At 44.2% G+C, this 15,436-nt stretch overlaps 1 protein-coding gene across 13 annotated transcripts in view; it reads right to left on the bottom strand.

Annotated features, from left to right (window-relative positions):
• Positions 1-15,436, bottom strand: part of NCOR2 (nuclear receptor corepressor 2) — an 844,184-nt gene that overhangs the window by 669,018 nt on the left and 159,730 nt on the right. For all 13 annotated transcript variants that reach the window (XM_033955736.1, XM_033955745.1, XM_033955746.1 and 10 more), the window contains exon 3: positions 1,509-1,636. In XM_033955736.1, coding sequence (XP_033811627.1) covers positions 1,509-1,636 — 128 coding nt within the window. The remainder of the gene's footprint in view (positions 1-1,508; positions 1,637-15,436) is intronic.

The raw sequence follows: 15,436 nt of genomic DNA, 5'->3' as shown, positions 1-15,436 counted from the left end.
GAATGGGTTTTTTTTCTTGTTTTCCTCCTCTAAATCTAGGGTGCGTCTTATGGTCAGGTGCATCTTATGGAGTGAAAAATACGGTGTATAAAAGTCAACATAGCAATCCACATAAAAACCTTAAGGACCTAGTTCGCTGGGAGGATTGGACCCAACACACTCCGTGTTTCAACAAGAGAGTCTTCCTCAGAGGTCCCTGCTAGTAATCATAGGGTGGAAAATACATGGAAAAGCTAAACAATCCAAAAGTACCAATGTGTAGAAGCTCCACATGAACCGAGATGCAAAAACTGGAACATTATTGGACACAATTGGGGAGCACGTTGAGCATTTGCAGTACTGAGAGCCACGGACAGAGTGGACTTTCTGTTCTTGAAGATAAGTAACCCTTTTTATTCCATCTCTGTTTAATTATCTTTTTTTAATAATAACATCATGCTGGTGGTAGATAGGAAGGATGCAATGATGTTTTCATAGAAACATTACGGTAGATAAAGGTCAAATGGCTCATCTAGTCTGGCCATCCGCAGTAAACATTATCTCTTTCTCTCTCCAAGAGATCCCATGTGCCTATCCCAGGCCCTTCTGAATTCAGACACAATCTCTATCTCCACCACCTCTTCTGAGAGACTGTTCCATGCGTCTACCAAAAAAGTATTTCCTCAGATTATTCCGGAGCCTATCACCTCTTAACTTCATCCTATGCCCTCTCATTGCAGAGTTTCCTTTGAAATGAAAGAGACTCAACTCATGCGCATTTACATTATGTAGGTATTTAAACGTCTCTATCATATATCCCCTCGCCTGCCTTTCCTCCAAAGTATACAGATCTTTAAGTCTGTCCCCATGCGCCTTATGACGAAGACCATGCACCATTTTAGTAGCCTTCCTCTGGACCAACTCCATCCTTTTTATATCTTTTTGAAGGTGTGACCTCCAGAATTGTACACAATATTATAAATGAGATCTCACCAAAGTCTTATACAGGGGCATCAATACCTCCTTTTTCCTACTAGCCATACCTCTCCCTATGCAACCTAGCATCCTTCTAGCTTTTGCTGTCACTTTTTCAACCTTTTCAGCCTAAGCTATTGGAGTTCGTGGCTCATATACTTTAAGCTATTTGGCTTTCACTGAACACCACACTTCAAAAATTTTTGGGAGTTTTTATATTATATTTCATAGTATGTATTAGCCTATTAACTCTCTAAGGTGTAGAAAATAGTATTATGGTTTTGAAGATTAAGTTTTTGAGAATTTTACTCCCATAAATTAAAATGGAAGTAGGGTTACCGTATGATTCTAGAAAAAGGAGGGCAGATCGAGGCATCCGGGTTTTACTTCCAATGCTTACTTCTTCCTTTTTCTGGAGCCATATGGCAACCCCACAAAGAAGGCACAATGCTGGTACCATAGTGACTGCATACTACCAAGACTAAGGAAATGTGGACAGGGAAGAAATAAAAGGAAAGTCTCAGAGAGCGCCCCCTGCAGGAGACCAGCCTTACCTTTCACCCCCTGGCTGGAATTCAGAGAGCAGTGAGGGCCGCCTTCGCTGGGGCTGCAGAATAGGTCCATGTGCCAGGTGTGGACTGTAATCCCGGGAATGGTGCTGATACTCCAGGAGACCAACATCCTGTGACAGGAAAAAAAAAGGCAGAGTCATTAGTTTATGTGCTCAATCAGGTTTCCAGGAGATCTACCATGCATATTCATTTAATGCATATTCATTCATGCACCAGGATAAGCCTGGCAGAAATCCAGGACCGGCTAAAAAGGTTCCCCGTGGAATTGGTAACTTGGGAGCTCTGTATTGGGGAGTGTGTGGTGCAGTGGTTAAAGCTACAACCTCAGCACCCTGAGGTTGTGGGTTCAAATCCCTCACTGCTGTATGTGACCCTGGGCAAGTCACTTAATCCACACATTGCCCCAGGCACAGGCCGCTGCGGTAACGGCCGCGGCCCATAGAGATTAAGGGCCTCTTTTACGAAGCCATTTAACGCGGGCCGCTGTGGTAACGGCCCCGAAGCCCATAGAGATTTAGGGCCTCTTTTACAAAGCCGTTTAGCGCGGGCTGCTGCGGTAACGACTCCAAAGCCCTTAGAGATTTAAAGGGCTTCGGGGCTGTTGCCGCATGGCAGTCACTAGCACGGCTTTGTAAAACAAGCCCTAAATAGAATTTGAGCCTACCTGAATGTAAACCACTTAGGATATAAGTGGTATATAAATAAAATAAATAATAAACAAACACCAAAATAGCACGCCCTAATTAACAATTCTAACCTCCTTATCCTAATTCCTTTGGGAACCAAAAGATTCAGTAATTAATAAAAACTTTACAGTTCTTTTGAAAAACCAGTACATCCGCCTCAGTCTGTAACCATAAGGTAAATTATTCCATATGACAAAACGTGCCAATTAATAATAATCATCATTTAGGCCCCCCTTTCACAAAGACGCGCAGCCAAGTACCGCGCAGCAAATGCTCCGAAGCATTCAATTCTTATGGGCGTCGGACCATTTACCGCGCCAGTCTGCGCTGATGGTTTTTGTAAAAGAAGGGGTTATTTATTTACCACAACAACCATATAGTTCAGAGCGGTATATAATATTTTTAAAAAACTGCTAGTTACCGGGAAAATCATTACAGTTATTAATGCACTGCACGTATAACAAATTTTTCAAACAGATAGGCTTTTTTCATCTGTCACCTAAAGACCAGGTAAGACCTAGGAAGTAAAAAAAAAACAAACAGCCCTGCAATTCCTCCCATAACCGCACAGCCCAGAAAGAAAACTGTTTTCCTACATTTATTTATTTATTCAATTTTCTATACCATTCTCCCAGGTGAGCTCAGAATGGTTTTACATGAATTCATTCAGGTGCTCAAGCATTTTTCTGTCTGGCCTGGTGGGCTCACAATCTATTTAATGTACCTGGGGCAATGGGGGGATTAAGTGGCTTGCCCAGGGTCACAAAGAGCAGCGTGGGATTTGAATCCACAACCTCAGAGTGCTGAGGCTTTAGCTTTAAACACGGCACTACTCTAGAAATCAAAATGTAGTAAAAGTGAGCCAAGTAAAGACAATCAAGCCATTGTGACATCACTGATAAGGTTGGCTCTTAGGTATTGGTGGAATGAGGCATTATGATGTCACAATACCAGCTGTGGTTATCAGAAGCTGAAGCTTTTCACACTATTTATTTATTCAATTTTCTATACTGTTCTCTCTTGGGAGCTCAGAATGGTTTTACATGAATTTATTCAGGTACTCAAGCAGTTTTCTCTGTCCTGGTGAGCTCACAAACTATTTAATGTACCTGGGACAATGCGGGGATTAAGTGACTTGCCCAGGGTCACAAGGAGCAGCGTGGGTTTGAACCCACAACCTCAGGCTGTAGCTTTAACCACTGCGCCACACTCTCCCCACACCTCAATCATCCTTGAATTGACACAAAGGGTCATATTCTGTAAACAGTGCCTGCCGTAAGTTAGGCAGCAGTACGCACCCTACATTATATTTTTATAAATAAATATGTATAAACTCTATTCCTACTCTTTATTAATTTAAATCCTTAAAACTTATTAAATTCAAATTTCGAATTACCAAAATAATAATTCGTAGTTTGAATTTAATAAGTTTTAAGGATTTCAATTAATAAAGAGTAGGAATAGAGTTTATACATATTTATTTGTAAAAATATAATGTAATTTTAGGTGTTTTTTTTTTTTAAAGCTAATTAATATGGATTAAATTAATTTATATTGGTAGGGAGGTGGGGTAATAGCTGGTGATGTTATAAGGAGGCAAGAGATCAATTTATTTCTCTCTTGAAGTAATCCCAATTTGGGAAACATACACTCCTAAGTCTGAGGCTTGTCCCCATTAGAATTAAATTAGTTTAATTTGATTAAAAGATTAATAGTTCAATTAATAAATTCAATAGTTTAATTAATAAACTTAATGAAAAGTTGAGATTTTTATAGGGAATTTAAAATCAGGGCCTATTTTTGATTTTTTGCAAATAATTCAAAGAGTCATAACAAATACCAAGAAACTTACTTAACCAATCAATTATAAAATTAACACTAATACTCTTTACTAAAGCGGTGTTGAATTTTCATCGACTTCTCTAAAAAAAAAAAAAAATCAGTAAATCATATAGCCTAATGCTGTCCCCGCTGGATTAGGAATTGTTCCAATTGATTAACATCCCAAAAATTATATTCATGGTCTAGCGCCTAAGGATTTAATACCTACAGTTACCAAAGAACGAACAGGCGCCGCTAGGTGCAGTTCTATAAATGGTGCCTAGCAGTCACTGGTGTAGCATGGGAGGTTGGCACCTAGGGCGGTGGCGCCCATCATCGCCTTACCTAGCGCTCCCCCCCTTCCCCACCGCTCGGGTGCCCCTGCCCCGGAAGGCCTCTTGAAATGTTCACCGGTGCAAACAGCACCTTCCACTCGCTGCTCGCGCCAGCGTCAGTTCCCTTCTGACATCACGTCCTGGGTCCCGCAACCAGGTCGTGATGTCAGAAAGGAGCCGATGCTAGCGTGAGCAGCATGTAGAAGTTGCTGCTTGCGTCGACGAACATTTAATGAGGCGCGTGGGGGAGCGGAGAGAAGGAGAGGTGTCGGCGCTTGTGCCCCCCAGCAAAGACGGCACCTGGGGTGGTCCACCCACGCCCCCTCCCTGAAGTACGCCACTGGAGCGGTTGATTGAGAACTACGTTGAACGGCACCAAGGAGTTAAACGCTATTCTATAAGGCTCAGGAAAGTGACAGTATTCTTTACACTCAAGAGGTGCCGTAAACGAGAGCGCATTGTTATACAACTGCCTCCTATCCAGTGGCGTAGTAAAGGTGAGTGGCGCCCCTCCCCTTTCCCTTCCCCCATACCTTTCTAACATCTCTGGCTTGAGCAGCATGCCCACGTCGGTGTCGGCTCGCCCTCTGACATCACTTCCTAGACGCGGGTCCCGGAAGTGACGTCAGAGAGAATGCAGATGCCTATGCGGGCGGCAACCTCGTACGAGGGAAGGCAAGGGGCGCGCGTCAAGGAGAGGAGCAGAGGAGGCGGAGAGGAAGAGGTGTGCCACGACCTTAGCAAAACGGCACCTGGGGTTTACCGCTCCCCTTCCCCCTTCTACTATGCCACTGCTCCTGACTCTCCAGACTCTCTGCAGCCGTACACTGCCACAATGACCTGCAAATTCAAAACTAACCCATCTAATTTCCTTAACACAGCTTTCTCTGGAAAGTACACAGAGCATGCAAACTTGTGGCTATAAAAATCTTATGTGCTTGCTCGCTAACACCCTTCAGCTTTTAAGATTTTTTTTACATAGATGAGCAAGAAGAGAAAGAAGCCACCAGAAATTGCAGGTCGGGAAGTCCCAGGTCTCAGATCTTATCATCGACGTGATAAAGTAGCAGCTTCCGAAAGCATCAACAGTCATGGGTTAAAAGAAACCACATTAACTGTAAAAAAAAAGGATTAAACAGGACAATATCTCTAGGACGGTATGAAACCTCTGTTCATGCACACAGCACACTGCTTCCCCCTTCAAGGCCCTGGGAAGAAAAGTATAATTCCACGTGGTCTTTGATTTTCAACTTAATGCCACCTTTCACCCCTGCCTCGTGGTATATCGGATCTCTTTCCGAAGAAGGCTTGAGCATAGTTTCATCACTAATTTGGCGAAACTTTGTCACACAGGGGATTTGCTCTGGTTTGACTCTTTATAATGGATCTTTCGTGATCATTTGCATAGAGAAATAAATGCATTTTCCGACCATTCGCACCAGCTGCAGCGCTCAGTAGGTCACAGGTCAGATGTGCAGCTCATAACAAAACCAGAAGCTGTCTGCCATGCCCTGTGCTCATGGACACCCATAATTTGGGGCTGGTGAAAAGAGAATCGTCTTTGTTTATCTTTTTCTTAAACGTAATACATCCACAGCATGACCTGTTTAGCAAAATATTCTTCCAGAGGAGGAGTTGACAGTTTCATGTACCCATCAGATTTCTTTAGAGTTTCATTCTCATATTCTTCCCCTGAATCCGGCTTTCAGACATCATAGTAGTAATATATATAGAGAAAACTGAAATCCTGTCCCTCTTCCCCACCCCCTTACCCCCACACCTCTCAGCCACTGGATGCATGGTGAAAGGCCATTTCTACCTATACCGTGTTTTATGCACAAGAAGAAAACTGGTCTGAAAATTTATAACTATGGTTTTGATGAGACTAGAGCAGACATGGGCAAACTACGGCCCATAGGCCATATCCGGCCCGTTTAGATGTTTAAACCGTCCCGCCAACTGTCCAGCCCTTCTCCACAACTGGTGTGTGGAAGGAGCGTGAGCGTCACAGCTGCCAACCTCCATCCACTTGTGGCACACGCGAGCTGCAGTGCTTTAGGGGAGCTGCTCCCTGCGCTCTTCTCCTGCAATCGGCCCCGCTCAGGGGGCAGGACCACTGTTGTGTAGAAGGAGCACGAGCATCACCACCGACCTCCATTTGGCATGGTTTAGCAGGTGGCGCAGTTGTGCATTGCAAATGGCCGAAAGGAGGCCTCACACATTAACGGACGAAGCGTTTGTGGCAGGTGCAAGCTGCAGCACTTTAGAGGAGCTGCTCCCTGGTTCTTCTCCTGCGCAGTGGGGCCACCATGCAAAGCACCAGCACTGCTAGTCCAGGCAAGTACTGAGAGGGGAGGGGAGGGGAGGGTTGGATTGGGGGCTGGGAAGCTGCTGGACTAAGAAAAATAAAGGGAGAGCTGCTACTGAACCTGGAGGGAGGGAGGACAGATGCTGCTGGGGGGGGAGGAGGGGAAGGGAAGAGAATTACTGTTGGATAGGGGGAGGATGGAAGGGAGAAGGGGTACTTTTGGACAGGGGAGGAGGAAAAAAGGAAGGAAACAGCTGGCAGGGAGAGTAGAGGAGGGGAAGGGGTCAGGGTGGAATGGAGAGACAGGGGAAGGGGGAGAGACAAAGAAATGAGAAAGTAGAGAGAGATTGATGCTGGGAAATAAGATGCAGAGAAATAAGGAGAGAGGGACAAAGATGCTAGAGATAGGAGAGATAAAAATGAGAGCAGTGAAGCTGGAATGAATCATGAAAAAAGGAGAGAGGGGCGCAGGCTGGATGGAAAGGGAAGAGGGGCATAGAAAGCAGGCAGATACCATATGGAAGGGGGAGAGGGCAGACAGTGGATGGAAGAGGCAGATGCTCAGGGATCTCACGTATGAAGAAAGGTTAAAAAAACTGCGGATGTACTCACTGGAGGAGCGAAGAGAGAGGGGGGACATGATTGAGACCTTTAAATATATCACGGGGCGTATAGAGGTGAAAGATGATATCTTCAGTCTTACAGGGCCCACGGTAACCAGAGGACACTCGCTGAAAATCAGGGGAGGGAAATTTCAAGGTGATGCTAGGAAGTACTTCTTCACCGAAAGGGTGGTTGATCATTGGAACGAGCTGCCTCAGCAGGTGATTGAGGCCAACAGCGTGTCAGATTTTAAGAGAAAATGGGATATTCATGTGGGATCTATAGGGGAGTAAGAATCAGGGAGTGGGTCATTGGTATGGGCAGACTCGATGGGCTATGGCCCTTTTCTGCCGTCAATTTCTATGTTTCTATGCTGGATTAAAGAGACAGAGATGGTCAGGCACTGGAAGGAAGAGAGTGAAAAGAAGATGAAAGCAGAAACCAGAGACAACAGTCTGCCTTTTTTTTTTTGGGGGGGGGGGTCTTTCTGCCTTAGCCCTTTCTCTTGCCATCACCATTCTGTGGCACATCAGAACCCGGTCACCCGGCAACCCCCCCCCCCCCAGTCACCAGGCCCTTCTGGCAAATTTAAGAACCCATTGTGGCCCACGAGTCAAAAAGTTTGCCCACCCCTGGACTAGAGTAACTGCTTGACTAAGAAGATATATTTATGTTGAGGCTATATATTTAGGGCTCCTTTTACTAAGGTGCGCGAGCGTTTTTAGCGCACGTGGAAATTACCGCACGCTACGCAGCTAGAACTAAAACCAGCTCAATGCAGCAATGTAGCATGCACTCTTCTGTGTGTTAAAGCCCTAACGCAGCTTAGTAAAAGGAGCCCTTAATGTGCGTTAAAAATTTTAACATACATTAAGGCAGGTCCCCTTACCTCTTCAGCTCCTGCCACCGATGCGGTCCAGTATATCCCCTCTCTCACTCCTATGATCTTTCATAGCCGTCAGTAGTGCTAGCAACTAAAGAAGAGCGCTGCTGCCAGGCTAGCCAGCTCCACGATCTCTGCGTTCTCTCAAGTCTATGCTACACCAGAACAGGAAGTTACATATGGGAAGGGGGAAATACCCGACTATGAGGGGGAAGAAGTGAAGGAGGAAAGAGAGACTCGCCCATCAGGGGGGGAGGGAGGAGGCAGAGACACCCGACCAGGGAGTTAATGTCACCGTAGCCAACAGAGTAGCTGCAGTGGCTGACTCAGAGTGCGAAGACTCTAAAATTGAAGGAACATCCAGGTTGGACATAAGAAGAACCATCATGATCAATATCCTGATCTGTCTCTGAAGATTTAGATGGTAGATAATAAAGTTGTGAGAAAGCTGGTAATTTTTCCTCAGGAACATTCAAAATTTCCTACAGATAACATTTCAACATATCCCTAGGTCTTACTGAGAACATGCGGGGAAAATACAGGAAACGAAGATTATTCCTTCATGCATACAGTAGTTTTCAAAGGCTTCACATCTACCTCGTAAGTTCAATGAATCTTTTTTGTAAGTGTTGTTTGAGTCAGTTTAAAACTTTTACAAATCTTTTTCTAGTTGCTCAACATGACTATTCCATTCAGAGGGATTCTTATCAGCTTTTAGCTCGACTTGGGTAAAGCTTGAAGGCATAATTTCTTACCCAAATCTGCTACCCGTTGCCAAACCAAATCCAGGGTTCCTTCAGCAGGTTTCATCAAAAGAACAAAAAAGACAAACGTGTCTCAGGTCCCTAATATTTTATAGCAGAACTCGGTCGTCCAGATGCCATTATAGAACAAACTCTCCTTGCACAGCACACCCCTTTATAGAAACATAGAATCATGACGGCAGATAAAGGCCAAATGGAACCATCCAGTCTACCCATCCACGATAGCCATTATCTCTTTCTTTCTCTAAGAGATCCCACGTGCCAATCCCACGCTTTCTTGAATTCAGGCACAGTCTCTGTCTCCACCGCCTCTTCCGGGAGACTGTTCCACAAATCTACCACCCTTACTGTAAAAAAAGTATTTCCTTAGATTTCTCCTAAACCTATTACCCCATAACTTCATCCTAAGCCCTTTCATTCCACAGCTTCCTTTCAAATAAAAGAGACTTGACTCATGCACATTTATGCCATGTAGGTATTTAAATGTCTCTATCATATCTCCCCTCTCCTGCCTTTCCTTTAAGTCTGTCCCCCATATGAACATAAGAATTGCCATACTGGGATAGACCAATGGTCCATCAAGCCTAGTATCTGGTTTCCAACAGTGGCCAACCCAGGTCCCAAGCACCTAGCTAGATCCCAAGTAGCAAAACAGATTCTATGCTGCTTATCCTAGGAATAAGCAGTGACTTATGACAAAGACCACACACCATTTTAGTAGCCTTCCTCTGGACCGACTCCATCCTTTTGATATCTTTTTGATGGTGCGGTCTCCAGGATTGTACATAATATTCTAAATGAGCTCTCGCCAGAGTCTTATACAAGGATACTCCCTTTTTCCTACTGGCCATAGCTCTCCCTATGCACCCTAGCATCCTTCTAGCTTTCGCTGTCACCTTTTCAACCCGTTTGACCACCTTAAGATCATGACATGCAATCACACCCAAGTCCCGCTCTTCTGTTGTGCACAAAACTTCTTCACCCCTAAACTGTACCATTCCCTCCGGTTTTTGCAGCCCCAATGCATGACTTTGCATTTCCTAGCATTAAGTTTTAGCCATCCCACCAGTGGCTCATCACATAACGTGGCAATGAAGTCCTTCATGAATTCTTTGATGGAGTGGAGAAGTGACACCCTGAGGTTGCATGTTCAAGGCCAGCACTTCCCCTTGTAACATTGGGCAAGCCACCTACACGCCATTACCCCAGGAATGCTAGTCAGATTGTGAACCTACTGGGATGCATAGGGAGAAATACCTGAGTTCCTGAATGTAAATCACTTTGGCCAAGAATCTCTATAGGGCGCCAATAAAAAGCAGCTGTGGCATGTCAATCACGCCACAGCGCCCTATGGAGAATCGCATCTCCGCAAAAGATAGGTGCCGGAAATGAAGGGCAGGGTTTTCTGGGCCTACATTTCAGGCACCTATCTCTGCCGTGAATTACGACTATGGAGGCTCTTAAGGCTGCCTAACCCCACTTCCAGTGTTAGCCACACCCACAGTGGCATTCGGTGACCAAAAGTGCCTACTTAGACGTGTAACAGTTTGTGTATATTTTTATGTTTTTATGTATGTATTTTGGAAACCGGTGAGATTTTTGGCGGCATAAAAAATTTTTAAATAAGTAAATTAAATAGGCACAATTCTGACATGTAATATTTAGGTGCTGGGGGGCGCTCTAATGGTGCCATTTTTTACGTTTTACTTAACTTAGACGCCAGTAGAATTTCCCCCTTAGGCTATAAGTGATCTATAAATACTAAAATAAATTTGAATGTTTCTTGATAAAGAAGCAAAGTAAAATTTTACTTTATTGGGTTTTGTGATTGATCGTAGATGGGAGAACGAGAATAATTTGATCTTACTTGAATAGATGCAATTTTGACATAGGTACCGTAGGTTTGATGTCTGTTACTGATTTTCCTTTATATCCAAGTGCTCCAGCTCTCCTCAGGATGTGGACTTATTTCTTATTACTATTTGCATGTAATTTTGAAAAATTCTAAATAAAAAAAAAAGGATTAAAAATATCTGTTTCTGTCTGATGTCTGTCTAGTGTCAGATTGATGTTGTAAGTCACACAGAAGAGGCCCCAGTTCCCGCAGCTCACTGGAGCAATTATAAATGAAATACTTTTAAAGGCATCCTTACCTAGGGTACAATAACACTGTTGTTCTCTTTGCTTCACCTGTAAAGATTTGGCAAAGCAGCAGTTCAAGTTCTTGGTGTTTGTGAGCACTGAAAGAACCTTTTTTTTCCCATTCTCCTGATAAGTCCTATGACCCTGAATAACCCTAAAGTGTCAAGCTCATTTAGATACAATAATCACACTGTCTAACAAAGGGGCTGAATTCAATATTACAGAGAGCCTCCAGCAGCAGAAAAGCCCAGAGGGCACATGGAAATGTGGTTTGATTTTTTTAAAAAGCATTCTGTCTGCAATCCCCGTCTACCGTATTGTCTCAATTTAAAGTGCATATCAGATTTCCCTATAAAGCTGCTCAACCTGTATTTACTAACCGGAACTTATGTCTACTTGCAAAACAGGGATGAAGAAAGGAATTTAGGAAGAGGGGGGGTAATTATCAATTGAATTTACCTGGGTAAACAGTGATTTACTGGATTAAACTAGGTTGCCTGAAATCTGTCCCCCTCTGCTCACCTGTAAGCACCTGCAGATTTTTGCAGCTTGCATCCTTTTAGCTGCGTGAAAAGGATTCATGCCCTGACAAAAGGAACGGTTGCTTGGGATTGGGAGGAAGGGGCAACAGCATAGGTAACTTAGCATTTTCAAAATTAGGTATCGTATTTGCCGGCGTATAAGACGACTGGGCGTATAAGACGACCTCCCAACTTTTACAGTTAAAATATAGAGTTTGTTATATACTCGCCATATAAGACTACCCCTTCTTCCGCACACCTTCTGCACAACAAATAAAACTTAAAAGAACATCAGAATTTATTTCAACAATTTTAATTAATTCACTAAAGCTGAATAGAACAATAAACCCATGGGAGCTGCCATGCTATTTGTTTTCTAAACTGTTAACCAAACTGAAACTGTCAATGATAGAAGGAAGATAACACATAGAGGGAGAGAGCAAGTGCCGGGCAAGTCCCTAGCAAGTTTGCTGGCATGACAGTTTCCCTTTAAAAGCCTTCAAAAGCCTCCTGTTCGCCCCCGCAACTTCCTTAAGGGCTAGACTCCACACACGGCCGCATGTGCGAGAGACGTAGTAAAGAGAAAAGGGGTGGGGCCAGAGCGCCGCTGCTTCCTGCTGCGCAGGATGAAGGAGCTGGCACCCTTGTCACACTGATGTCCCGCCATGGCCCCGCTGATGTCCCGACAGGTTTACTAGTACCGTAAGCACCGTAAGGAGGTAAGGAAGGAGATGTTAGGGCATGTAAAGTAAGGGCATGTAAACAGTACCCGGCGTATAAGACGACCCCCGACTTTGGGGAGGATTTTAAGGTACTGAAAAGTCGTCTTATACGCCGGCAAATACGGTACTTTATCCACACACACACACACACACACACACACACACACACACACACCTTCCCCTCTTGACCTCCTGCAAATAAAAGATACAAAGGGCCCAATTCTATATAGGTCGCCTAAAAAATAAGTGCCGACTAGTGCAGCGCTAAGTGCGATTCTGTAAAGCTTAGGCGCACTTGTCTTAACAAAGGAAAAACACTTATCTTTTGTTTTTCCTTTGTTAAGAAGCTGCTCATATATAATATCATCTTGAATTTTGAAAGAAGAAAGAAAGAAAAGAGTAAAGAAACAAATTCAACGATACGAAAAGAAAAAAAAGAATCCATTCAAGGTTTTTGACCTATGATAAGAAAATATGCCCTTATGTGTTGTATTGACACAAAGGCATAATATTAAAATCTTGAGGTCTTTTCCTCGTCACAATGACACTCTTTTTTGAGTGTTCACTGATCTATTTCTCTTTCGATGTAATATTTTAAGCACTGGTTTTCTCCTTTACAAAGCCGCGCTAGCGTTTTTAGCGCCAGCCACCATGGTAACAGCTCCAACGCTCATAGAATTCCTATGAGCGTCTCAGTTCTTACCGCTGTGGCCGGCGCTACAAACGCTAGTGTGGCTTTGTAAAGGTTGGCCTATATACAGAAACATGATGACAGATAATGGCCAAATGGCCCATCCAGCATCCACTATCTCCTCCTCTCCCTATTGGCTAAGGCTCTTAACACTTGCATTGTGAAGTCATAGAGCTTAATGGGTATAGAAACATAGCAACATGATGGTAGATTAAAGCCAAATGGCCCATCCAATCTGTCCATCCGCAGCAACCATTATCTCTTCCTCTCTCTAAGAGATCCCATGTGCCTGTCCCACTCTTTCTTAAATTCTGACACAGGCGTTCTGATGTAGGCACCTAACTTTGGGTAGGATATACAGAATTTGCTGGAAAATGTGCAAGGTATTTGTAGTGTGCCTTCTTTGCACCCACATGGGCTATTCAAAATCACTCCCAAGGAAAACATTTCCTTTTTTGTTTTCTAAGTCTTTCTGAGATCTGCCTAGCTGTTTTGGAGAAGGAATGGACAGACTGGTTGACAGTCCATGCGGAGGTTGACAAATTTAAAGCTAAGCTTATAGGCCCTGATTCTATAAAATCCGCCTAAAGTTAGGCATCGATATCAACACTGATTCTATAAAACTTAGGCGCCCATTACAGAATCATGCTCAGCATCGCCTAAGCCTGCCGGTGTCAGGTCAAAAGCGCGCCGCGACAAAGGCACGCCCAGACAATTGAGCGCAGCGCGGAGGCGCGCACCGCTCTAAATTACGGTTTTTAGGGCTCTGACGGGGGGGCGTGGGGGGAACCCCCCCACTTTACTTAATAGACATCGCGCTGCATTGTGGGGGCGTTGTGGGGGGTGTGGGGGGTTGTAACCCCCCACATTTTACTGAAAACTTCACTTTTTCCCTGTTTTTAGGGAAAAAGTTCAGTTTACAGTAAAATGTGGAGGGTTACAACCCCCCAAACCCCCCATAATGCCGGCGTGATGTCTATTAGGTAAACTGGGGGGGTTCCCCAACAAAAACCCCCGTCGTAGCCCCTAAAAACTGTAATTTTGTGCGGCGCGCGCCTCTTCGCTGCGCTCAATTGTCGGCGCGCGCTTTTGTCTTTCGCGCCGTTGTCTATGAACCAAGCCTGCCAACATCCTAACATTTAGGCGTCCCCAATTTATGCCAGGGTTTTCTTCGCCTGAAGTTAGGCACCGATATCAGAGCCTAACAGCACTTGATTCACAAAGAGGCGCCTAACTAAAAAAAAATACCCCGCATCCATGTTCTGCCCCTAACCATGCTCACTTTTAGTGTAGGTACTTTGGGCTTTTGCGCCTACTTTTTACGGAATCAAGATTTTCGAGTTAGGTGCCTAACTTTCAGTTTAAACCCAATTAAGGTCAATTAAACTTGTTGCTCAATTAAAGTAGGTGCCGATATCAGTGCCTAACTTTAGGTGGACTTTATAGAATCAGGGCCAAAACGCATCTCTTTATCTTGGCATTCAGTATCTTGGGGGTGAAGAAGCTCTGGTAGAATGTTCTCTCCTATGTTCCCTGACTGTCTAGCGTATATAGTTATTTTCTTTCCAATTTTTGATGGTGTTTCTTTCCCTCTTTTTTTTAACTTATATCTCAATTTTGTGAACCACATTGACCACATATTTCCAAAAAAGGGTCTAAGATCTCAGCTCTGGTTCCTAGTCAGCAGATATCCAAGTCAGATATTTTTTTTTTTATTTATATACCACGTATAACCTAAGTGGTGTAAATTCAGATACTCAAGCATTTTTCCCTATCTGTCCTGGCAGGCTCACAATCTATCTAATGTGTCTGGGGCAACAGGGAATTAAGCGACTTGCCTAGGTTCACAAGGAACAGAGTGGGATTTGAACCCACAACCTCAGGATGCTGAGGCTGTGGCTCTGACCGCCGCACCACACACTCCTCAGCATAGCCATATTACTGTGGGAACAGACAGACATCCTCACCTTCAGTGATCTCAGTAAGCACCAAATGGGAGCAGACACCTCCCACAGTAAGATCACCCAGCAAAGGGGTCCAATACATTGGCAAGACAGAAGGTGAGTAGTCTCTGTTTCCATTCAGTGCTTATGAAGATTGCCAGTTACAAGCTGGTAACTGCAGTGCTATTTTAAAGAGAGACTTTGTAACCTGCGGTGCTCTCAGCCCATTCATTTTGCCTTGGACCACAAAAGAGAAAGGGGGGAGACTTGTATACTGCCTTTTTGGGGTTACACATTTCAAGCGGTTTACATATATACAGATACTTATTTTGTACATGGGGCAATGGAGGACTTGCTCAGGGTCACAAAAAGCAACAACCTTGCAATTTTGAGCCAATTAGAGCATTAGGCCCCTCCCTCTGCATCCCAAGATGCACTGGAAGAGGGAAAGCCCATCATTCTGAGCATGAAGCCCTATAGGCAGGAGGGAA

Source organism: Geotrypetes seraphini, chromosome 8, assembly GCF_902459505.1.
Source record: "Geotrypetes seraphini chromosome 8, aGeoSer1.1, whole genome shotgun sequence".
Lineage (NCBI taxonomy): Eukaryota > Metazoa > Chordata > Amphibia > Gymnophiona > Dermophiidae > Geotrypetes > Geotrypetes seraphini.
Note: the sequence above shows the minus strand (reverse complement) of the source record. Positions and strands in the feature narration are given on the sequence as shown.